At 44.4% G+C, this 25,000-nt stretch overlaps 3 protein-coding genes across 5 annotated transcripts in view; 1 reads left to right on the top strand and 2 right to left on the bottom strand.

Annotated features, from left to right (window-relative positions):
* LOC110000056 (voltage-dependent calcium channel gamma-4 subunit) overlaps positions 1–13,322 on the bottom strand; it is a 26,341-nt gene extending 13,019 nt beyond the window's left edge. The window contains exons 1-3 of one of the 2 annotated variants that reach the window (XM_020655235.2): positions 13,180–13,322; positions 6,582–6,898; positions 2,571–2,822 (exon numbers count right to left, since the gene is read on the bottom strand). In XM_020655235.2, coding sequence (XP_020510891.2) covers positions 2,571–2,822; positions 6,582–6,612 — 283 coding nt within the window. In that variant the 5' untranslated portion in view covers positions 6,613–6,898; positions 13,180–13,322. Of the gene's footprint in view, positions 1–2,570; positions 2,823–6,581; positions 6,899–7,177; positions 7,331–13,179 lie in introns of those variants that run through there. The other variant, XM_020655234.2, reaches the window with a different exon arrangement.
* Positions 1–25,000, top strand: part of LOC110000062 (voltage-dependent calcium channel gamma-6 subunit-like) — a 91,032-nt gene that overhangs the window by 36,115 nt on the left and 29,917 nt on the right. The gene's annotated exons all lie outside the window — the stretch shown is intronic.
* The window catches only part of cacng7a (calcium channel, voltage-dependent, gamma subunit 7a), a 35,384-nt gene continuing 28,946 nt past the window's right edge, over positions 18,563–25,000 (bottom strand). Inside the window, exon 6 of the mRNA XM_020655240.2 lies at positions 18,563–23,344. Within this exon, the coding sequence (XP_020510896.1) occupies positions 22,826–23,344 (519 nt within the window). The 3' untranslated portion in view covers positions 18,563–22,825. The remainder of the gene's footprint in view (positions 23,345–25,000) is intronic.

Raw genomic sequence — 25,000 nt, 5'->3', positions numbered from 1 at the left:
AAGCTAACCGAGCTAGTGTTGCTAACATCCACGTCTCTGTGGTTGGTAGCCTGTTGTGCGACTCAAAAATCGGTTGAAAATTGTCCAGGAATCATTGAGTGACAGGTTCAAAGACAGATGAGAACCCTGACAGGAGTTTAACCTGAAAGGTAGCTGCAGTTGTGAAAAAAAGCTGCAGGGCAACAAAAGAAGTCAAAGTGTGGCATGACAGATATGTGACAACCTTTGAGCACGCAGGCATCAAGTTCTGTGAAAGTGTGGCTGATGCCGTTCACCATTAAAGGTTATAATGCCGCCTGTGTCACACTTTAAACTCCAACAGAAAGAGTCTTTACAACATGTCCAGGAAACATCATCTCTCATGTGTGTGTGTGAGTGTTTATTCTGACTCTCCTGCTGTTAAAGCGGCCTATCAGGTGAAGAAATGCAGGAACACTTCTTAATCACTCACTGAATGAGTCACCACTCATATGTGAGCTCCAGGGCACAGTGATGAGCTTTATGTGTGAGTGTATATATATGTAAGTGCTGCATGTGTCTGTACATGGATGAGAAGAATAAAAGCACAGATCTGTACAAGCAGAAATCCGTTTATCTGTAACAGTGCCAGGAAACCAGCCAATCATAACGCATTCAAGATACAGCTTCCAAACAAGATGTGGTACGAGCTGAGGATTTTTTCTCGATGGCAGGATTTAAGATGCCTGCAGACACGGCAATGCCACAGTGGCATCACTGATCGTTCAGGAACATTGCCTTTAGCTGTAGAGACCGGCAGGTTTAATGCCATTCCAGAGGAAGACAGAGTTTGTTTGTTGAGTTAGGAGAAACTGAAAACGAGATTCACTTTTTGTTTTACTGCCCGATGTACGCTGACATAAGGGATGTTCTTTTTACAAGAATGTCTTCAATTTAAGTTGATTACAAAAAACTTGAGTTGTGTTTTAAAAAAGGAACCTTTGTTACAGCAGATTTTGTTTGTAAAGCCTGGGAAAAAAAGACAGAACACGTTGTTTAAGACTGAACTGTGACAGGAGCCGGCAACTTTGTAATGTTATGATTTGTAAATGTGAACCACTGCAACTGAATTCTTATTGTCTTATAAGCCCATGAGGGTTGGGCACTTGGATGATTGGGAACGGGAAGCAGGGTGCAGTGCAACCACGGTTGCTTCCTGATCAAATCGTGCAAATCAAAGCGCCCTGAAGTCAAACTCCTAAACTCTCCTCTGACAACATGTTATAGACTCTGAGTCAGTACATAAATATAGAGTTTATTCAAAGATAGGGATGCAGCTTTGCAATTCACAAACTCTTTAGAACTGAGTCAGCAAACATGCCATTATAACTACCATTAAAACAGTCAAATGTGCCAGAAGACATCAAGTTTGATCTTTCATAGACTATTTTATTTTCTCCTTTCCTCGACTGGCTGACTGCTCTGAATGTCTGAGGAAAGCTCTGCATTTGTGGTCATTGTTAAAAGCTCTGCAGGCTGGAAAAGTTCACCCTGAGCCAGCTCGTATGTCGGTTAAGAAGCATGATGGCAGTGCACACCTGAAGCAGGCAGGTGCTGCACAATTGGGTGGCTGTGCTCAGTGTTAGGGTTGGTTGTCTCTGAACTGGAAAGTAGGGTATTCGGTCCCCAGCTCCTGCAGCCACAGATAAAACTGATGGACTCTTTACATATCAACCTCTACCATCAGTGTGTGAATGTGTAGGTGTGACCTGCGGTGTGAAAGAGCTTTGAGTAGTCAGAAGACTAGAAGAGAACTAAACAAGCTCAAGTCCGTTCACCATTCATAAGAGCCATTCTCAAACATTTATTTATTCTCAAAAGGACACTGAGGTTTTCCTTAGTTCCAATGCCGATTACAAGCACAATAAAACAAGCAAAACATTGTGTGATATTACCTGGACAATCTGGCAATCAAGCCCTTTAACATCAACATGGTAAATATTAACCTCGTGGCCCCTTTACTTTAACTTGGACACTGGCCAGAATGAGTGTATTCCAAGTCTGTATGCGATCAAATTGGATATTTTTACCTTTAGGATTCACATGATTACTCTTTTAGCTCTGTCTCCCTCTGGTATTTCCTGTTTATCAATCGATTCACCAGCCATAGTCTCTGTCTGATTGTTTAAGAGCATTTACTCTTCTACAATACACCTCTCCAAGATGGCCGCCACACATAGACACATCTTCACTGGTCTCTATCAAGTCCATTTACCATTTAAAAAAACAAAAACAACGAGGCAGCAGCAGATATTGATTCAGCTGCAAATTAACAATATCACCGATTGTTTTCACTACTGACCTGACGATGACCAAAAGAAGATAAAGAGAAGAGTTTGGAAAAATAAACCAAAGAAGAGCAGAATATCATCCTGGTTGTCTGGTTGTGATAAAACACATATTTTCATCTCTGTTCATGTTTACATCGATGAGCAAACAAACCTCACCACCCTGCAGTGACCAGCGATGAGGAAACAAACACATTCAGCCCCCCGTGGCGTCCGGAGGTTTCCACGACCTTGAACACACAAAGACGTAAACGCGAGCCGTACCTTCCAGGCAGCAGATCCTCCAGAGGCCCGAGTGGGTGAGCGCCCCGGGGTCCTTCTTGTCCTTGTTGTTGGACTCCTCCTGGGACGAGTTGGCCGTGCTGTTGCAGATGAAGGCGCGGGCGTACAGCCAGTAGTCCGTGCCGATGGCCACGGTCATGAGGGCGAACGCCGCGAACGCTCCCATGGTGGTCAGCAGCACCTGGATGCCCCGCTCGCACCACCACATCGCCGGCCGGGGAAGGAAACTGATATCTGAGGAGAACACAAAGACCAGTGACCTACAGGTTGCTGTTAATGATCACCGTGGTGACCAACAGGTTGCCGTGGTGACCTACAGGTTGCTGTTAATGTTCACTGTGGTGACCAACAGGTTGCCGTGGTGACCTACAGGTTGCTGTTAGTCGTTAACCTAGTTTAAAAACGGCCTCAGAGGTTGAACAGCCATGAAATTAAAACCCAGATCCTCAAACTCTTTCTTTGTGTTCCAGTCTGTTTAAATTTATTCATTGAACTGTCAAATATTTATGCATTAATACGACGACTGTCCCCACCGGGCTGCAGCGGGTGACGGGTCGGAGCTGCTGCTGGGAACGAGGCTTTCTATCTCATCCTGTGTGAACACACTGTAGCAGTTTAAACAGCACACAGCCTGAAGCAGCAACAACAAAAACATAAAGCATCAAATATCGTATCAGAAGTGAGCGCTGGACGGTGGAAGATGGACTGCAGGGAGACAAAGAGGGAACGCTTTTCCTTTTTCATAGACCAGTGGATTCTCCCAGCAGGTCGGCACTTTTCAAATCGGACCTTCACAAAGTGAACCTCGGAGAGATCGACTTTACAGTTTACAGACGTGGAAAAGAAGACATTTTGAATTCTTTGACCAACTGCGTGTGGAGAAAAATAAATCTGTGACGCCTTAGAGGTACAGAAGCCCGGAGCAGACAAACATCCAGCATTTTATTTGACTATGTTTTCAACGAGGCCACATTTGAACGACCCACAGGAGACTGAATCATTTTTAGTTTTCAAAAAAGTTCTGCGTTCACATGATTACGTCTTGATAACAACTACTGTGCACAAAAACGACTAAAAACGCTGTAGTGTGCATGCCAGGCCAGTAGTTGGCGGTGTGACTTCCTCCCACAGAGCGGTGAGTTGAGAACATACTGACATGGTGAACACACGGACGATGACGTCGGGGGGTCCCGCTCCAGGAAGTACAAAGAGAGTAGATTTATAAAAATGGCGACTGGGAGTCAAGCCAGGCGACATTTTCACAAACTGAATTGGAGGTCCGCCATTGTTGTTGTAGTCTACCGACCCGCGTCTGGCTGTTGTTTTAGTAGAACTACATTTTGCAAGTTTCCTTGACGATGCAGTTGGAGCAGTTTTAGAAAACTGCCAAAATGCAGCTAAAGGTTACCGGGGCGTCGTATAGCGCAGGGGTTATTGTTGCACGCCCCATGCACAGAGGAAGCGCCTGTGCCCGCCCCCCACGCCCCACGCTCTCTCCTCTCCAGCTGACCTCCCCAAGAAAGGCCCCAAAACACACATTGAAACAAAAGCTTAGCGTCTTCAGCTGAACTCGTTGTCGTGTTAACGGGGCCTTGCGTTGCTTTCTAAAAATCTGGATCTCTTTATTTCTCGTTACCATAACAACGCTGGTTTTCCCGTGAGAAGTTAATTTGTTGTGATCTCGAGAAAACTGCTGAAATGAAGTTCTTTTCACAGGAAAAACCAGCGTCGACATCCTGAGATAACGAGATAAATGAGATGAAGATGAAATAAAACAAAATGTCCTGATGCATGTTCACTTAGAGCTTCTGTGAAGGAGACACCTAAAGGGAACCAGCAGAGGAGAGAGAAAGGAAAGGAAGCGAGGTGCAGGGGTTTTACGTACCTACGGATACAAAAGGAGGGTCAAAAGACGAGAGAGAGAGAAAGGAGGGAGAGCAGAGATCTGAAGCTGAGCGGTGAACAGTGAGGAGGAGATACATCACATGTGCTGCTTCAGGAAACATACAGGAAACATTCAAGGAACAAGGGAGGCAGGGAGGAAGGCAGGGAGGAAGGCAGGGAGAGGGAAGGAAGAGAGGAAGGAAGGGAGGAAGGAAGGGAGGAAGGCAGGGAGAGGGAAGGAAGAGAGGAAGGAAGGGAGGGAGGGTCTTCATGGGTTAAATGTTCACGTCCTCACCGAGAATCTAAAAAGCGGACCTGAACGCTCATGAATGTGAAACCATTGATGGTACAGACAGACGGCTTTTTAAAAACTCTTTGACTAATTCAGCCGACCTGAGGGGTGTTTCCATGGCAACACCAATCCCAGAATAACAGGGAGCACCGGTACTCTGACCCTGGTGGTGACCTGCTGCTGCAGAGTGCAGGAGGTAAGTCCCTCGCAGACGATCAAATCTAACTCAGCTGATTCATCTTCATCAAACTCCTGTGACGTTTAAATCATCCTGACTTTTGTGTTTTGAGGTTTTTGTAGCGTGCTAACTGCTACTTCTCCTAACATGAAATATCCAGATCATTTCAGATACGTCATGTTTTTCTTGTACCCGTTAGATTCTGTCGCTGCTTTAACTTCCATCAGAATCTTAAACCTTCTCTTTTAAGTCGGACTGTCAGCATAAACGATTTAACGTCATCTAATTTTGTCCCTTCAGGCTCTCCGTAGATAGTGGTCCTCAGTGTCTCCCTGTAGTCTCAGTGATGTAAAAGAAGAACACTGCTGCATCTTTGAATGTCTCATTTCACTTTAATAAACTCTCAGACAGTAATATCCACCTGATGACATCACACATTGACCTCATGACATCACACATTGACCTTTGTTACCGTTCCTTTAAACGGTTTGACCTCAGATTGGGATCCATAACTACTTTCTGCTTCTGTGCTTAATGCTGCATTCAGGTGCTGCTCGGGTGGTCAAAGTCGACTTCAGTGTGAATGTCTCTGTCACGAGTTATATTTGAGCAAAAAGTTGAAGTGCAATAAGTGAATTAATCAAAAGTATGTCAACATTGACAAAACATATTTTTCTTCCCCAGTCGGCCAGTCGGGCACTTCGGTCTTCTCCGAGTTTCCGAGTCGTTATTCCGACTTCAGCAGGCGTTCACGTTCATTTTACAACTCAGAAACTACTTTTTCTGATTTGTCCGACAACACTTGAATGCAGCACAACTTCATGTCCTCAACTTCCATCTACGAGAAAGGCCTTACATTATTTAAAAATAAAAGCACACAGCAAGTAAAACACTCTAAGCTTAAGACAGGACAAACTTTTAAAATAAAAGCCCAACAAGTTTTATTTTGGAATGTGAAATAATGGAATTAAAACATGTAATTAAAAATGCAATTAACTTTTGAAATGTAGCGATTAATCGTGATTCAAAATTCTAATCGTTTGTCAGCCTTAGTTTTGAGTTCTTTCAGGCTGTAAAGATTCAAACAGAATTATTTTCAGCTCTTTTATATTAACGTTTAAAAACACTGAACTCAGTTAAAGTGATGACATAGCACTCTGTAAACGCCGATTTAAACGCCTCCTATTGGTTTGTTGCTGGAGAAAAACGATGCTGAGGTCCACCGCCTCATCGCTTTGAAAGACAGAACGCAGAAAGAACGACATTTTAAGTTTCAGTTTAAAAAAACTGGTTCTGTGTCGCCGCTCGCTGCACTCAGTCTTAAAGCAAAGATTTAGCTTGAATCAGAACCAGCTTCCTCTGTGTGTGTGTGTGTGTGTGTGTGTGTGTGTGTGTGTGTGTGTGTGTGTGTGTGTGTGTGTGTGTGTGTGTGTGTGTGTGTGTGTGCGTGGGTGTTTTCCGGCATGATTGCCCATGCTTGTTTGTGTGTTTAAATGATGGTCGAATATTCAAACACATGTATGAATGTACGATGCATCGGGTTGTTTCCTGTTTGACCACACACCCCTCTGTGTGTGTGTGTGTGTGTGTGTGTGTGTGTGTGTGTGTGTGTGTGTGTGTGTGTGTGTGAGAGTCTTACCTGGGGGCATGTTTCTGCCTTTAGCCTCCATCCTCTCTCCCCCCCGCTGCTGCTGCTGTTCTTCTTCTTCTTCCTCGTCAGTGAAGAGCGCCTCGTAGCCTCGGTCCGAGCCGCCTCCATCCACCGTTTATCCCTCGATTACTCTCCCCTTCCCTTTCCCCCTCGCTCGTCCTGCCCCTCCCTCTTTCTTTTCCTCTTCCTCTTCCTCTCTTTTTTCACCCCCGATCACTCCTTCCTCTCCTTCTTCAGCGGGTTGGCTGATGCTTCACTTGGCGTCCTCTCCTCTCAATGAATTGTCATGGCAGTCATCTTAGTTACTGAGAGAAGAAGAGAAGGAAAGAGGCGGAGAGGAAGGTGGTGGGGTGAGGAGAGAGAGAGAGAGAGAGAGAGAGAGAGGAAGAGAGAGGAAGAGAAGGGACAGAGTGTGAAGAGGAGATGAAAAGATGGGGAAAGGAGGTTTTTCGATTAACAGACGAGCCAAGAAAACGCTCCTGTACAGAAACATCGCCCAATCAAAGTAGTTTTCTAAACCACATCGATTACATGTTCTTGATGAAAAAATTCACAAACAAACAAAATAAAACATTTTTAAAAACCTGATGCTTGTGTGGAGGAAAGCGAGCCTCCTGTCAGAGCGAGAGAAGCTGCTGTGCCTCGACACACAGAGCCAGATAAAGCAATAGAAAAGAAACAGGCGATGCGAGAGAGAGCGTGCTCTCTTCCATCGCCATGGCAACAGTGAATTCCAAAGTCTGTGATGGAGCTGGCGAGCGTGTGTATGTGTGTACATGTGTTTGCTTGTGTGTGTGTGTGTGTGTGTGTGTGTGTGTGTGTGTGTGTGTGTGTGTGTGTGTGTGTGTGTGTGTGTGTGTGTGTGTGTGTGTGTGTGTGTTGGGGGAGTAGAGGGATGGATGAACCAGCTGAGAGGATTTTGCTGAGATTTAAAAAAAATGAAAAAAAAAGTGTGAATTGCATCGGTGTGCAGAGATACATGACGGACACACACACACACACACACACACACACTCATACACACACACACACACACACACACACACACTCGTATGTTCTGCATGAACATGTTTGCATGCAGAGTGAGTACAAGAGGAGAGATGATGACAGACGTGTGAGTCACTTTGGTGACTTTTCTCTCAGCGCGTTTCATCCGTTCAACTTTTCTCCCGTGCCGGTGCGACGCCTCACTCACCGCCGTCTCCTGCGCTGACATGACGTGCAGATTCCTTAAAAAGCTGAGACAATCGTGCACAGATTTGATGCCTTGCTCACGGGCATCTGAGCAGAGCGGCTGCTCACATCTTTATTTCTCAGCAGGCAGAATGTTCCTGAAGAGAGGATCCCCGTCAGCACCATGAAAAGGATGTTTTTTGTGTGTGTTGCTGAAACCACAGAAAAAAAAAACCCTGGATCCACATTCAAACCTCCAGCAGCAGCACAGCAGGGGGTCCTGAGTTTCTCCACATCAACAGAACAGCTGGAGGCGTTTCTGACCGCTGACGATCCCGGGAGACTCCAAGTTACAGCGACCATATTCGACCTTTTTAAATATTTTAATCATGATGTTTACAGTTACAGAACAAATCTTCTGGCTGACAAAATTTAAACCAAAGCAGCGACCCATGATGTGCAAATTACGCATTGACAGTCGAATACCTCCCTAAGGCCCCCCCCCCCCCAATTGATTTGTGCCTTGGGCCCTAACGGACTCTAGAATTACCACTGGACAGAAACGTTGCTTGTCAACAGGCAACTGCTTGGGACCCCTGACCAGCAAACTTTAAACAAAGGCAGCGGCCCAAAACGTGCAAATTTTGCAATGACAGTAGGATACCTCCCTAAAGGGGGCCCCATCAGACAACACTCACTCATTGCCCTGCTAAGCGTTGCTGCATTATTGCTGTGAAGTTTGTGGATGAAAGTTAATAATGAAGAGGAATGATCCGTCTAAAGGAGAGAAAAAGGAAGTAAGAGGAGTAAGCGTCTGGATGATGGCGGACATGATGGTGGTGAATGTGGGTTTTAGGGCCTCTAATTATGTTTTCCCTGGGGCCCCAACAGACTCTAGAATCGCCACCGCGTGTGAACACAGAACAAACTAGAGGTAATTATGCAACAATTGGAACAAACTGGTCCCTGATTCAGACCAGAGCAAACGAACCCGAGGTGTGAAGACGTTAGAGGACAACATCCATAACTGATGGGAGAACTTGTCATATTCTGAAGTGTTGGAGCGGGACCAAACCGCTGTACGATAAATAACAGCATAAAAAAAAGAGTTTAGTTTCACACAGTTACAGTGTTCTGAAGTGTTTGTGTTCCTCTACAGGGAGAGTCTAACATTCATCTTATTCTGATATCAGGAATACGTCCAGAGTTCATTTGTGTAAATGTGAAATGTGAGCATCAACAAATCCTCCCCTCTCTCTCCTCTTTTCTATCAGAGCGTGTAGATAACGGCGTTCTGGAGTCACTCACAGGAACGGAGCGTAATGAATCAGGATCAGAGGCACAAATCAAAGCGTGTCATGACAGGAAGTGAGCAGTGAGTCCGTCCAGACAAAACGCTACACACTCTTAACACCTCCGCCCCCCTCCAACTGAATAACAAGAAGACATTCAGAGCTGCCCTGCAGGATTTCTGGGCTGCTGATTAAACTTTCAGAAAGTCCTGGTGAAAGTGCCAAAGTGTGAAGTTCTGCTCATGCAGCATTTATCCCTCCTCGCTCGGCACACACAAAAAGGCTCTGACGTTCAGACTGTGGCGTCACGCTCCGGGTTTCTAAAGACCAAACTCTGAAGGATGGATTCTGATTTCCTGCTCAGAGGGGAGCGAGCAACTCCAACGTCACAGACCCGAGTTAATCACCCAGATATTCTTGATAACATGTAAATACATCTCTGTAAGAGCGACGCCTGAAAGATCATCTGAAGGAGAAAAACTGCTTGTGATTAGAGCTTCTTCAAAAATCACTTTTCCATCGTTAAAGCCATTTCAACATGCTCGATAAACACATCACAAAAGACTGCTTTCAGTCAGCTGTTTATAAAAAACTCATTTTAAATATCAAAAATGTGACCCATGACACAAAGCCCCTGAAGAAACGGGCTCATGCATTTATAACTTTAGGCCAATCAGAAGAAGCATAGATTAGCATTAGCATTTAGCGAGCTCTAATTTTAATTGGTGCCACTTTGAGAGCTTTCACATTCACACAAAACTCCTGAACACGTCCTGACGTTTTCACATTTAGCTGCATGTGTGAACGCAGACACTCGTTACACTCGACGTTACTCATACTCTTTGAGAGGTGGGGAGGTCGAGGGGGGGTGGGGGGATGGTGAAGTTACTTTGTGAACGGCACTCCATCATAGACTGTATGCACGAGGCTGTGAGATCTCCATGCATGTAGAAAAAAACTGCTTTATTGTTTTCTTTTCCTCACTTTGCTCTTTTGTTGATATTGTGAACATGTCAGACTACAGGCAGCAACATTCTCATGACGGCGTTGTATAAAGGACGCCGCTGCTTCCTCGACCGTTTCAACGTTGTTCTTTTTATTTCATGTCTTGAATGTCTCCTCCTGAGCGGCAGGGAAATTCTCCCACTGTGAGGTGCATGTGTGAACAAGCAAGTGGGTGTAAAAAGCCATGTAATGAATCAAGCCCTCAGTGTTCTGATCGCTGCTTATCCTGACCCCCTGGAAAAGTCCCTGGGAGACCCTTGGAGCGCCTGTAATCAGTGACAACAGACTTTAGCGTCCTAACTTTGTGCTCTGAAACTACAATAATCCTGATGCTCCTGCAGCAGACCGAGCGAGCAAACAAAACGCCCGAGGGGCAGGCAGGCGGCTGCACAGATGCACGCTGCAGAGACTAAAAGTTCAAGGACAAACGAGGACCCGCTCTGCATCATGAACGCTGCCACGATATGAATCCTGCTGTGAATACAAAACAGCAGCGCTCAGAGCATCGGTCGTGATTGTTATAGACACATAGCTGTCGGCGGTTATCAGAGTCCGTGGAGAGAGCTGAGGCATGATGGGATGTGCGGTTCTGTGTTTTGTAGAGTCACAATGTGAAAACTGTGAGTCCTGTACAAAAAGTCTTTCTATAAAAGAGCAGAGGAAGATCTTAACAAAACTTCATAGAAGCAGATTTCAAGCTTGTGTTGGTTTGAGGAGGACTCTCCTGATCGAGCTTTTCATTGCTGCTCCCTCTCAGAGTGGTGATGTAACAAACACGGCACAGAGAGGGGAGAGAGATGTTGACGATGAATACATCGAGGAGGATCGGCAAGAAGCGGTCAAAGTATTTAAGTCAACCTTCACATGTAACAGACTGAAGAGACACAGAACACTTCACAGTTTAAATTAAATTCATGGTCAGACGTCACCTCTGTGTTAAAAGTGACAAAGAGAGGTTTGTACCCATTTAGATTATTACACAGAACTTCCACCAGGTGCGTTTGCAGTGCTGCTCCGTCGTCCATCAACGCCCACAGGTTGAGTTCTCAGAGCGCAGCACGGAGCAGCACCGCCGGAAACAGCTGGAGTCCTGACACCAAAAAGTTCCTGTGGTTATTAATTAAACTATTTTCTTTCACAATAATGCAATTAGTAATCAAAATGTTTGTTTTTGTTGTTTGGAAGGCATCCCGCGACCCCCTCTCATTGTCTCCCCCCCTCTCATTGTCTCGACCCTCACTTGGGGAACCACTGCTTTAGCCAATTAAAGGCTAAAAGTTGTATAATTGAGGGACTAGAGAAAAGAAGAATAACATACTGTACTCACTGCTTAACTGTGTTTCTAGATCACGCTCATTTCAGGTAAATTTACATGCAGTGTGAAGATACCAGCATAATAAAGATCCCTAGCATTAGCATGCTAACATGCTCAAGGGCGACATCTGCTGGATCAAAAAAATCACATAAAGCCTTTAAACAAGCACATCCCTGGTGTTTGCTTGTATTATTACTGGGGATTTTCTTCCTCATTTCCAAGTATTTTTTTCATTTTTCTCTGCTCTGAATTGGCTTTTCAGGATATGACAAACCGTTTGTCGTCTTTCTTAGCCAAAAAACAACAACAACAATGACGTCACTGTCAGCGAGTGAGTGAGTGAGCGAGTGAGTGAGTAGTGTCTGACATGTTTTTTTAATTTTGCTGAGTGAGTGCACAATATAGTCCTACATATAACTCACTACATAGTGAGGAGGGAGGGAGTGATTTCAGACACAGTCTATAGTGTCTATAGGAGCCGAGCTAATGGTGTGATCCTTAAAGGAGACATATTGTAAAAAATCCACTTTCACAGTGTTTCTGAACATATATGTTGGTAACCTGAGAGTCTACTGACCCACAAAATGTGAAATAAACCCATCCAGTCCTTTGTTTGTGGTCTGCATAAGTCTTACAACACAGAGAAAAATGCTCTGTTTCAAATGTGCTCTCCTTGTGATGTCACAGTGGGATTCTGGTTACAGAAAATCCCCTCCCCTCCCCTGATATCTCCACCCATGGACTCCACCTCCAGCCTAGAACAAAACTTTAGCGCAGGTCGGCCATTTTTATTCTTGCTACAGAGGAGTGATGTCATTACATTTAAAGAGACACACACCAAAACGGAGTGTCCTGAGAGAGCTGGTTTATACAGGGTCACAAACCTCCTCTGGTGCTTGATTCATGTTATATTTTGACCAAAGCACAGCACAGATGTTTCATTGAGACCACAGGGGACTGTTTGAAAAGGTGGAGGAGGGGACTGTTTGAAAAGGTGGAGGAGGGGGATGATATGTCCTCTTCAAGTCGCCCCTGGACACAATCAAAGAGAGCCTTAATTAAGTACTCCCCTTCACTTATAATAACAGTCTTTTATTGTTAGATGCTCGGGGAAGCTGGAGGGCCGCTGAGAGGACGAGTAAACGTGAGACTCTATTTTTTTTTTCCAGCTATGAATCAAAGATATTGATGTTTTTTTTGTGCTGTATCAAAGAGAAAGTGGATAAGCAGGAAGCGGTGATATTCAATAGTCAGACAGAGAAAATCTAAATCCAGACTGGTGCAGGCAGCAGGAGCCCACACTGTGTTCATCCCGCCTGCACACACACTACTACAACACAGACTGACTGTTCCTCTGACAGAGAACAGAACAAATCCAACACATCCTCCGACACCAGCGTGATGTTCTGATGTTAGCATTTATAATCACACACTCTCAACATGGAGGAGGGACTGTGGCTGTCACAGTTTGAATGATCCTGAAATATCTTCACTCACACTTCTTACTTTTCTACACTGAACCAGATGAAGATTTTGTTTCCCTGCTTACATTCACACAGGTCTTCTTCACTTGACCTCTTACAGCTCTGTCTGATAAAAGCACATCTTTCAAACAGCTTTTTAGAGATGAATACAAAAGCAAAAAAGCGGTTCCCAGATGATTGAATGGAGAGAACAATGTGTTCATGTTCACGTGCACGCTCCTCTACACCTCTAAGCATGCGTACACCGGTCACATGTCACTAATGTACTCATTAAATATTGGCAGGTTCGTTAAAATACATATTTGGATTAAGCTTACCTGCGTGCGAGGAACTCTTGCAGCCGGTGGTGATGCAGGTGATGGCTGTGAGGCGCGTGATTGAGAGAGAGAGAGAGAGTGGGGGAGAGAGAGAGAGTAGAGTGAGGAGCTGTCAGAGCTGGATGTATGTCTGTTCTGCGCATGCGTAGAGAGTAGGTGTGATAGGATTTCTCGGTTGATCGATGTAATCTCAGATGGTTCACACTGTGACATGCTGAGGTTCTCTCTGTGATGCATTCTGCAGCTCCTGTGAACCAGCACAGAGCATTTGGATCCTGCTTGTGTTTCTGTCAGAGTGAGAAGACACAGGTGGTTTATTATCGTTTAAAGGGAAGGCAGAAGTGTGACCACATCACTCTGTCATTTCTTCAGACAAAAGGTCACAACATGTCTAAAGGTGTTCCAGGTGTGAATTCAAAAACGGGTCCAAGTCATGTCATGAGAACAGAGGGGCTGCAAGAATTCCAAGGCCCCAAATGAACCCAACTATCAGAGCGAGATGTGAAACAGTCTCAAATATCACCGTGTACATGGAGTTTTATTTCCTTCTGATCACGTGTCAGTCAGAATGAATTTCAAATAAATCTATTTTTTTTAAATATAAGCGTATTTTTGTGTGCGTAACAAAATCCTTTACATGTCTCTTTGTGATGGAATATATGATCAGGAGTCTGTTTTATTTTGAAATTCACCAGATGTTTTGTGCAGTCCTTTGTATGACTTCCTGTCCTATAGGCGATCTCGTCCGTTCAGCTTGATACGTGCTTGCAGAGAGCACCGTCAAAAAAAAATCTAATTTGTTCTCTCTTTCACCCAGCAGGACACTTTTTGTGTTTCCTGTGACACCAGAAGTAAATCTTTGAGTTTTGTTTATCCAGTTTTGATCCATTTTTAACAAATCAAGTTTAAGTGCCTTTAAATTATAACATATGTATTTTTATGGATTCAGATTTCTTCCCGCTGTAATTATAGATTACAATTGTGACAGTGCAAGATAAAATGATGTATGTAAAACCGTAACAAATTTAATTTATTCCATCACGTCTCTGCCCTCACACTTCTCTTTGATAATTAAAGGGTTAATGTTTCACTCCAATCAAGTCTAAAAAAGACGCTCCGCTCGTACAGAACAGAAGCTCTTTCTGAAAAACAGGCTGTCATCACTCATTCGTCCCACGTTGGCTCTGAAGGGGAGGTGATGAAGATTAGGAGGAGTGTTTTCTCTTAAGTCCTCTTGACAATCAGGACAGGGATTAATCTCCAGAGTAGGTAGAGGAGCGTGAAGCTGTCACAGTGTTTGTGTCTGCAGGGGGTTGATGATCTCACACTGATTGCAGGAGACTTTGACAAAACAAAGTTTGTGAATTTAGGTTCAGAAAACTTTACTTTGGGTCAAAGTTAGTTTTTAACTGCAAGAACCAGTCCACTTAAGAAACGGGCAAGAGGAGGAGAACTACAAGATCACAAGAGAACTACAAGATCACTGAAGAACTACAAGATCTCAGGAGAACTACAAGATCACTGGAGAACTACAAGATCACAAGAGAACTACAAGATCTCAGGAGAACTACAAGAACACAAGAGAACTACAAGATCACAAGAGAACTACAAGATCACAGAAGAACTACAAAATCACAGAAGAACTACAAGATCTCAGGAGAACTACAAGATCACAAGAGAACTACAAGATCACAGGAGAACTACAAGATCACAGGAGAACTACAAGATCACAGGAGAAGTACCGAGAAGACATTACCTTGTGTGACTTCCTGTCCTAGTGGATCTAGTCTATTCAGCTTTGACGATGTGCTTCTCTGATCCAGGCGCTGAGAGCTGAAATACTTCACTGGTTTTGTAAAACAGAGGCTACAGTTGGACAAACTTTATTCATCCTAGAGGACAGTTTGGTTCCACCGACCCACCAGACCATAACAAACAAACAACAGATATATTATTAGTGAACACCGACATTCAATCCTTCAGAACTAGAACGTCTTAGTGAGCATGTCTTAAGGCAATCTGCAAGATCAGAGAAGAGAAGAATGAGGGAGGAAAGCAGCACAGACAGGTCGAACCAGACGGCCTTTACAGGTTTAATACAGAACAGAGAGGCAGCTTAACAAAGACGGATGGTCAATATGGATCACAAAGCTGCCGGGGACGGAGAGTTACACAGGAGGCGAGCCAGAGTAATAAAGACAGGCGGAGAGGAAATCGATGCCCGGGCTGGAAAGACAAACATTTAGAAATGAAGTGCAGTGACAGTAAAAAAGCCAGTCGAGCAGAACTTCATGACGTTCATGGTGCGGCCGAGACTGTCGAGGCTGTTTCAAGAAAAACTTCTAACCTCAGCCTGCTACCCACAATGTGTCCTACTTTTCTCACAATATTCTGTCGCGTCTTCTTTTCATGCATTGCAATTTAACAAGATGGCGTCCTCTTCAGCAGCTCACTGTGTCCATAACTCCACACTTTCATTCCTCAATATGACGTCTCATTGAGTATGTAGTTGAAGCGAAAAGAGCCCTGATCTTCAGTGGCTTGGCTGGATTTTCTAAGAATGATAAGGGAGCACACTGTTCATACTAAACTGCTCCATGATGCATTGCGGTACTCAGACCAACCGATGGCAGACCACGGCGGCCAGGATCCTTCAAAAGCCGGGGTGAGAAGGATTCATTTGACTCAGAAGTGGGACAGCCTTCGATGTACTGCTGACATTAATCATCCTTGCGCAATCCTGAGGACGCAGCCTTTAATGAAGACACATTCCTATAATCAGGATTTAAACATTTTATAGATCATGTTTTCATTTCCTTCCACCCCTTTGCTGAGTTTGGTGCTCCTGCACACCTGACATGCTGCTAATCACTTCAACTAATCATCCAAATCATCCTGCACCCTTTCTGCTCAGCCAATCAGGGTGACTTAAAAATGTAACGACTGCCTTTTCTGTTTGGGCTCATTTGTCCTGGTTTTCAGTCTAAAGTGGGACCGAGCAGCTGCCCAAACGGAGATCTGTCTGCTTTGAAAACTGCCTCCTCGGATCAGAATTTGTGAGTTCCTGGAAAGTGCAGCTGTGAGCTCGGTCAGCAGTTACATCACAAGTTTGAGAGGCAAAACTTTCTAATTACTGTAAGGCCAGTTATCTGAAATCACAAAAGGGATTAGAAGGTGCTAAATAAAAATTGGACGAGAGAGTTGAAGTAAGTGCTCTGTTTGCTCTCAAAGCCTCCCAGAATACCAACAGAGCAGCAGCACAGGTGAGCCCTGTTTCTTTGGCTGAGTCGACTTTTTCTCAGGAACATCGAGGTGTGAAAAAAAAACATCCTTGATTGACATCTTTAGAAAAGCCTTGAAAGATTTGCTGCAGCTCTACATCAGACTGAGTTCACACTGAGGAGAGTCCGATTTACTGGACTGAAAACACTCAGGAGAAACGCTCTCTTTTTAAAAAACATTTACTCACAATTTCTGTTCATTTGAAGTCATAAAATGCCTTAACTGCATCTGCAATGTCATGAGGTTAAAGGTCACATATCCTCCTCCTCTTCTTCAGTGTAAATAAGTCTCAGAGCTCCTCAAAACATCTGTGTGAAGTTTCTTGTTCTAAATCCACTCTGATCCTGTATTTGATCATGTCTATAAACCCCTCTATTTCAGCCCTGCTCAGAACAGGCTGTTTCTGTGTCTGTACCTTTAAATATCTAAATGAGCTGTGAGTGACCACGCCCCCTCTCTGGAAGGGGCTTGGGTGTACTCTGGTCTTTCTCGCTCCATGTTCTATTGTTTACGGTGAGAAGGCAGAGTCAGAGGGCAGAACAAACACCTAGCTGTGGGAGTGTCACCCACCTGTGGGAAGGGCTACTGCCCTTTGTGATGTCATGAAGGTAAAATCTCCAAACGGCCTGTTTGAGCAGACATTTTCTGAAAAGTGGAGCAGGGAAAAGATGGAGAGGATGGACTTTTGTCATCATTGGGGGGTTTGTAGACAGACTAGAGACACATGGGGAAATGGATTTAGCTCCATATGAGATCTTTAAATCAGGCTTTGAGATTATCGAACCCTTTTTGAAACATTATAGAAAAGCAGAACAAAACAAAGTGATTGTGATAATATTTGTATTGTTCTGTTTGTATTTGTATTGTTATATTTGTACTTTGAACAAAACAAAGTGATTGTGATAATATTTGTATTGTTCTGCCACCATACAGGCTCAAAAGGTGGTTATTTAATATTCACATTATTGTTGTGCAGCGTCTGAGTCATGCTCTGATAATGCACCATAATGCATTTCATTTACAGACCTGCAATTGTTACATAAGAGCTGTTATCCACACATTCAAATACATTGTTGAAATAATCATGTTGTCCTTTTCAATCTCATTCTGTGTCATTAAATGGCGGGTAGGTGGATGATGACTCTCTGTAAACTTTGATAGATTAAAGGAAAGTTTCTGTGATTTAAATAATAAGAGAAAAAAGATAACACAGGAGAGAAGTTTATAATTATTTATTTAACAGTTTAGAAAAAGACAAATGTGTAATGTCTTTGGCGTTTAGACTCCGTCATGATGACTTCATGTACTCAGAGGGATAGTGAGGTCGGCAGTGGGATAGGACGCCGCCCCTGATGGAGTCTAGACCCTGGTGGTGGTGGTGTTACCCCCCTTATGGAGTCTAGACCCTGGTGGTGGTGGTGTTACCCCCCTTATGGAGTCTGGACCCCTACGCTGGAATGGAGGTGACCTTGGTGGAGGAGCGATCGCACTGAAATGACAGACTGACTGCAGAAGAGAGAGAACAGGTTTCAAAATTTAACTGCAGCAGGATGATTAGTTGAGAGGTTTTGGCTGAATCTGGTTGGTTGATTGCTAAAAGAGTTAACGCCCAAAATCAGCTGATCACCAGAGCGGGGAGACGGAGGAAGTGGAAGAGAGAATAAAACCCGACTTCCTGTTTGAACATTTTCTAATAGCCTTCTAAACAGTTTTGTGACCTTTATATTTTTCTGTAAACTATTAAGCACAAAAAGTTAGATTATATTTAACTTGAGGACCATTTATCAAATGGGTCAAAAATAGGTCTTAAGCAGTGGTTCTTAACTGGTGGGTCTGGACCAAAAAGTGGGTCGCGGAGTTGTTTTTAATGGGACGCTGATGTTTGCCTGAAAAACAAACTTCAACGATGATATGAACCATCCAAAAAGCTTCTGATATAAAATGAAACAAGATCCGACAGTTTTAAAATCAAACCAAATTAATTAGATGACATGGCATTTTAAATTTGCAACGACGCGCTACAACCAGCAAACCACCCGCCGCTTTAATAATTGAGGCGAGCTTAATGAGCAGACAAAAAGACGAGGCAAAGACTAGGCTGTAACCAGGCAAGCTTTTTATTGGTTTAAAACTTAACAAAACACCGCTGGCAGATAAAAACACACTCCTGTAACTTTGAAGTAGCACATCTGCAGGAATGATCAAAAACAAACTCTATTGAACTCACATAGATGGCGTTTGACGGATATTCGGTCAAACGTCGTTGGACTAAATGTAAACCTCTACACCTCGATGTGAACACATCTCGGTTTTGGACCGCATACGGCGAGCTCAGTATGAATATTTACACCCTACTCACAGTTTGAAGACATGTTACTGCATCAGAGCGCTACGTCTCTGCTCTGGACGTCACTGATCAGACGTCAGCTACATAGATATACGTCTGTGTGTGTCTGTTGGTGTGTGTGTGTGCTCACTACACGGCATGAACGCTCAGCTTTGGCAATTAAAAGAAACATCTGAAAACATCAGCAGGAAAGCTCTCATACTCGCCCGCTAAAGGATTCTCGATTTGAGCAAATGTTCATCAAAGAAGGCTGCACTTCATTTTGCTACACTGTTTTTTTTTTCTTTAACAGTACAACAGATTGTAAGCTTAATGAATTTCCCCGAACGTCTAAAAATGGCTACAGACGAAGAAGAAGCCCTATGCTGGGAACGATTGTTCATATGCTACAGAAACAAGCAGTCGTAAAGGCATCGTCCACACGGATGCGGGTATTCTTTAAAACGGGGGTTGATGTCCTCCTCCCGTCCACAAATGCTCAGTTCTCAAAAACATCTTCGACCACATGAAAACACAAAAACGCGATGTCATGAGCACGCCAAGTCAACAATGATGTCCTTGACATGCTGACATTTTCTCCCCATTCCTCTGCAGTGACCATACCATTTTCAAAACCATCCCACCGACCCGAAGTCCGGATCCAGTCGAGTCATCTGAATGAAGCAGTAGTGACCTCCGTCGTCCAATCAGGTGCCTCTGCTCGTCAACATAGTGCGAGATTAACTGTGTGTGTATGTGTGAGCATGTAAAAAGTCCAGTTAGCAACGTTAGCACCAGCGCTAGTTTCGTTACCATCGCTCTAATCTCATGACAACAAAAGTGACATCGACGATCGATGACGTCAAACGGAGTAATCGTCTGAACTGAGAAACACCTTCAAATGAGTTTCTGAACATCTTCACCCTGGAGGGAGTTTTCCAAAAGGTGCGTTTTCAGTGACCTAAAACACGGTTTGCGTATGAAAAGCTAACACCCGCAGAAAAGGCTATGTTTTCAAAAATACCCGCCTACGTGTGGACGAGGCCCGAATCACAGAGCACCGTGAGAACCTCGATGGGAGTCAAACTGAAAACCTGGCCGTCAGTGACTTTATAAAAAAGGAATGATTCACTTAGTCAAAAGAATGTGTTCACCCTGTTTGTTTTGATCGCTGCCTTTTTTAATCTCGTCAGTTTTTGAATCTAATATGGAGAGGACAAGGATCAGGACTCAGGATCAGTTCCTCTACAGGTCCATGGATCCTCAACTTAAAATGAAGACTTCAAGTATTAAAGTTCAACTTAAGTTTAGTTGAATTTTAGTGGGAAATTCTTTCATGCAAACTCAGACCATCAGCGTCGAGGCGTGTTAAGATCAAGCGGAAACCTCGGCTACTGAAAAAATTAACGGAAGGTGTGAGCAGCTAACATCAAATCTGGATTATAAATGCACCAGTATGTAATCCACAGTCTGCTTTTGGGGGTCTCCCAGTAAGAGTTTCAGCAGAATCCAGAACCTGCATTTTCTAGTGCAGCTGTGTCACTGTTTGAGTACCATCTGTTTCCACCAGGTGAAGTTTGTAATCCTGCTAGCTACCTGTGCGCTAGTTTAGCTCTCAGTTTACGGTAACGCTGATTGTTATGAAGTACAGACCTACAGCCTGCCACCAGTTTACAGAGAGTCACGCTGCTCACTTTTGCAGGTCAGTTGTAGGGACTTGCTATGGCTCAGATGGTGGAGTCGGTTGTCTTTCAAGGTCGGGGTTTGATCTCCAGCTCCTGAGGCCACATGCCCGATGTGTCCTTGGGCGAGACAGTGTGTGAATGTGTAGGTGTGTCCATCGGTGTATAAGAAGAGTCAGAAGAGCATCAACTAGATGTTCAGGTATTTTTAAAATAAATTATATTTCTTGCATTCATCTTCTCCATCCTCCAGGCTAAGATCTTTTAAACCTCCGATCCTCAGACTCAAAAGATGTTTAATCGGCCTCTAATTAACGGCAGCTGAGCTAAGATCATTAATAATAGATTAAAACAGGACTATTAGGCATTAGAATGCAAAGCCATCTGTCGTCGTGGAGCTCTCAGGTTTTCAGTTTGCCTCCCATTGAAGCAACTTTACATCTATCAGTCCTTTGTGTAAACTTTCGATCCCTTAAAGGTCACATATCCTCCTCCTCTTCTTCAGTGTAAATAAGTCTCAGAGCTCCTCAAAACATGTGTGTGAAGTTTCTTGTTCTAAATCCACTCTGATCCTGTATTTGATCATGTCTATAAACCCCTCTATTTCAGCCCTGCTCACAACAGGCTGTTTCTGTGTCTGTACCTTTAAATATGTAAATGAGCTGTGTCTGACCACGCCCCCTCTCTGGAAGGGCTCGGGTGTACTCTGGTCTTTCTCGCTCCATGTCCTATTATTTACGGTGAGAAGGCAGACTCAGAGGGCAGAACAAACACCTAGCTGTGGGAGTGTCACCCACCTGGGGGAGGGGCTACTGCCCTTTGTGATGTCATGAAGGGAAAATCTCCAAATGGCCTGTTTGAGCAGACATTTTCTGAAAAGTGGAGCAGGCAGAAGACGGAGAGGATGGACTTTTCTAATGATTGGGGGGTTTGTAGACGGACTAGAGACACACGTTAGAGTTAGAGAAACATGGAGAAGAGGATTTAGCAGAACATGTGACCTTTAAGGCAAATCAGGAAGTATAATGTACCATGTCAAACACCAGGAAGCACGTTGTCATTTAGAGAAACAAACAAAGAATACTTGACTTTTTGCAAACTGTGATTATTCAGAGAAAAAACCTCCAGAACTGCTCACGACCTGGAAGTTGATACCCCCCACCACATATCTCTCATATTTCATGATGATCTGGACACAGAGAAGTAGAATCAACAGGTACGTCACATTTCATTGTTAAGTTTGGATTTTCCTGAAGTGATTAGATCCAGCAAGAATCCGTCTAACATGGCTACAGGAGATCTGCTGTCTCAGATATATTTGAATATTTTGTTTTTATGTACAAAAAAAGTTTACGTCTTACTTCCAAGGCAGCCCGTTTTTTTTTTCTTTTCTCGATTGTCCCGTCAAAGTTTACCGTGTTAACCCAGACTTGGCACTTTTGAAAAAAGTCTCTGTTACGTCGTCGTCTCCTCCCTGTTTGTTAAAACATTCATCATCCCAGACTTCAACTCTTTAAAAAACGTTAAAGTTAGAAAATCTGATAGCTAAAACACCTAAAATGTACCGCAGTATTTACACCCGGTGAGAATCGAACAGGATTATGTTTGGAGAGAGAGAGAGAGACAGAGAGAGAGAGAGAGAGAGAGAGAGAGAGAGAGAGAGAGAGAGAGAGAGAGAGGAAGAGTTTCTTTACAGCTGCAGAATAAGTCTCGATGCATATACAGTCGACCTCTGTGTGTGTGTGTGTGTGTGTGTGTGTGTGTGTGTGTGTGTGTGTGTGTGTGTGTGTGTTTGGAGGTCGTGGTACACAGGTTAAAGTAGATCGCAATACAGAGCACTGAGTATCACAGCGTTCTTTTTAAAGTCAGTCTCAGACACGTCGGGGGGGGGGGGGGGGGGGGGTCATGGAGTGTGTTGACCTGTTGGTGTACACAAACATAACAAACATAACAGACAAAATGAAACTATTTGTGTTGAACTCTGAAAATGTGAATGGAAAAAGTTCAACTTCCTGTTTCCTGTTTCCTGTGTATCACGGCCCTGATGATGAATGAAACCCCACAAAAGGTTTTTGTTGCTGCTAATCATCGTTCCCCCCCCCCCCCCCGCCACGCTCCCTTCCAGCGTGTTCAAAGTTTGGTTAAGTGTCGCTCTTCATCTCCAGCTCGCCATCAGCAGTGAGTCATCCCTCCGCCCACCTGCTTCTCCTGCCCTGCGCCCCTCTTGTCTTTCCTCGCCGCTCCCTCCTCCCATACTTTAAGGATGTGTGTGTGTGTGTGTGTGTGTGTGTGTGTGTTGCCAATCTAATCCCCTCCAGTTGTGCCCCCCCCGCCCCCCTTTCCCTGCGCATGGCGCCTAGCATGGCGAGGCGCTCATTCGCATGTGTGCATGATAGCGAGGAGGAGGCACGGCTGAGGGCGGCCCCGCCATCGGCATGGACTGAGGCGGGGGCCCGCTCGGATGGGGGTGGGCCTGAGCGTGGGCGTGGGACGATCTGGTTAGGGTGGAAGTGGCAGCCATGTGGAGGGGGTGGGGGTACGAGGAGGAGGTGGAGGAAGAGGACGCCGGCTGGAGCTGGTAGCTCGCCGCCGATGAAGGCCCGGAGGACGAGGGCGTCTGCTGGGAGCTGCCGCCGCCCCCCTTGGGCGGGGGCTTCGGGGGCGGAGTCTGGTTGAGCTGGATGGAGATGTCGGAGGAGACCTCGGAGGCGCTGCGGCCTCGCTGCGGCGGAGGCCAGGAGTCGGGGTGGAGGAACTGGCCGCTGTAGTCGCTGCAGTCTGACATGCGGGGGCGGTAGAGGGCGGGGTGAGGCCTGTAGAGCTCCTCCTCAGCGTAACGCTTCATGAAGAGGTACACTGACATCACTCCTGCACCCTGAACAACCACAAAAACACAGCGTGTTACAACATACAAAGAGGAAGTGCGAGTGGAGCAAAGAAAACGTTTCCTACCAACACTGTGAAGTTATCTTCTGAATATTTGTCAAACTACTTTAATCTTTGACATTATTTATTTATTTTTTTATTTATTTTTTTATTCTTATTATTTTTTATTCTTATTTTTTTTTTTTTTTTTTTTTTTGAATTTATTATTTATTCATTTATTTTTTTTTATTTTACAGGGACATTGCATATTAATAAACATTTCGGTAAATATGCCAGAGTTAGCCAAAAGGCAAATTTTCATCTGTTGTCCCTGGCCAGATTTTATAAAAGGCTCCCTAAAAATAAACAAATTCAAACATCAATAAAAGCTACAAAAATAGAAATATCATGACAGTAATTAAGCAGACATAGGACATCCATTTTTTCTGCTGGCTCGGAATATTTTGTAATCAAGCATTTCATAAACATCTCTGTTAATAACGTCTGTCATGCAAATGAAGCAGATATGACGGACCAATCAGAGAGCACCGAGGACGCCTGCAGAGAAATAGAAATGATTTCCCTCTGTGAAGGCTGAACATCTGTGTTACCCTGGGGAATCAAAATGAGACTTCCTGCAAATTCCCCTGATGTTACAAAAGCTTTCATAAAACATCAGAATCAGCAACATCATCCTCCCTACACGGCTACACGAGGGGGGGGGGGGGGTAATTAATCCGTCGTAATTTTTGCAGAGAGTCGACAAAAAGGGCTTGGCGCTCCGCTGCAGGAACGAGACATTATCAAAAATGTATTCATGTTTTCACCCGGGCATCCGCTCAGCATTCACAACTCATTCAGAATTCATTCACAACATGAGCGCTACACAAACGCTTAAACTGAGCATGCCCATGAATGTGTGTGTGTGCGTGTTACAGTGTGTGTGTGTGTGTGTGTGTGTGTGTGTGTCTACAGCTTAAGTAGAGATTAGAAGATTCATAAAAAAAGAGAGGGACATGAGGGAAGGGGAGAAAAGGAGACAGGAGAAGAAAGGAGGAAAGGAAGGAGATGATGTAGGAGACAGGAAACTGAGGGAAATGAGGAAGGAAATAGGACAAGGAAATAGGTAATAAAGGATTAGAGACGTAAAGAAAACGAAGGGGACAGAACAGGAGACAAAAAAGTCAGGGACGGACATGACGATGAATTGGAAGAGGAAAGAAAAGGAAAAAAGAAAAAGAAAGAGAGGAGATAGGATGAAAGGAAATAAGGCAAGAGGGAAGGGAATAAGAGGAGAGGAGATAAGGAGAAGAAAAGAGTGCGTAGGGGGAAGGACATTCAAAAACTGAAGATAAAAGAAGAAAGGAGGGACAAGATAAGAGGAGAGGACATAAGGAGAGAGGGGACGCTCGAGGAGAAAAGAGAAAAGAGAAGGATGGAGGAGAGGGAAGGAGCAGCAGACCCCTCCCTCCCTCACTCACTCCCTCCCTCCCTCACTCACTCCCTCACTCACTCCCTCCCTCACTCCCTCCCTCACTCACTCCGTCCCTCAGTCCCTCAGTCCCTCAGTCCTCGCCCCCCTGCGAGGAATATTCTGATGAAGCCGTGCTGCGACAGATCTGCTGCCCTCGAGTATTCAGGCTATTAACATTTATGAATATTGATG

The sequence above is a fragment of the Labrus bergylta genome, chromosome 19 (assembly GCF_963930695.1).
Source record: "Labrus bergylta chromosome 19, fLabBer1.1, whole genome shotgun sequence".
NCBI classification, from domain to species: Eukaryota; Metazoa; Chordata; class Actinopteri; order Labriformes; family Labridae; genus Labrus; species Labrus bergylta.
Note: the sequence above shows the minus strand (reverse complement) of the source record. Positions and strands in the feature narration are given on the sequence as shown.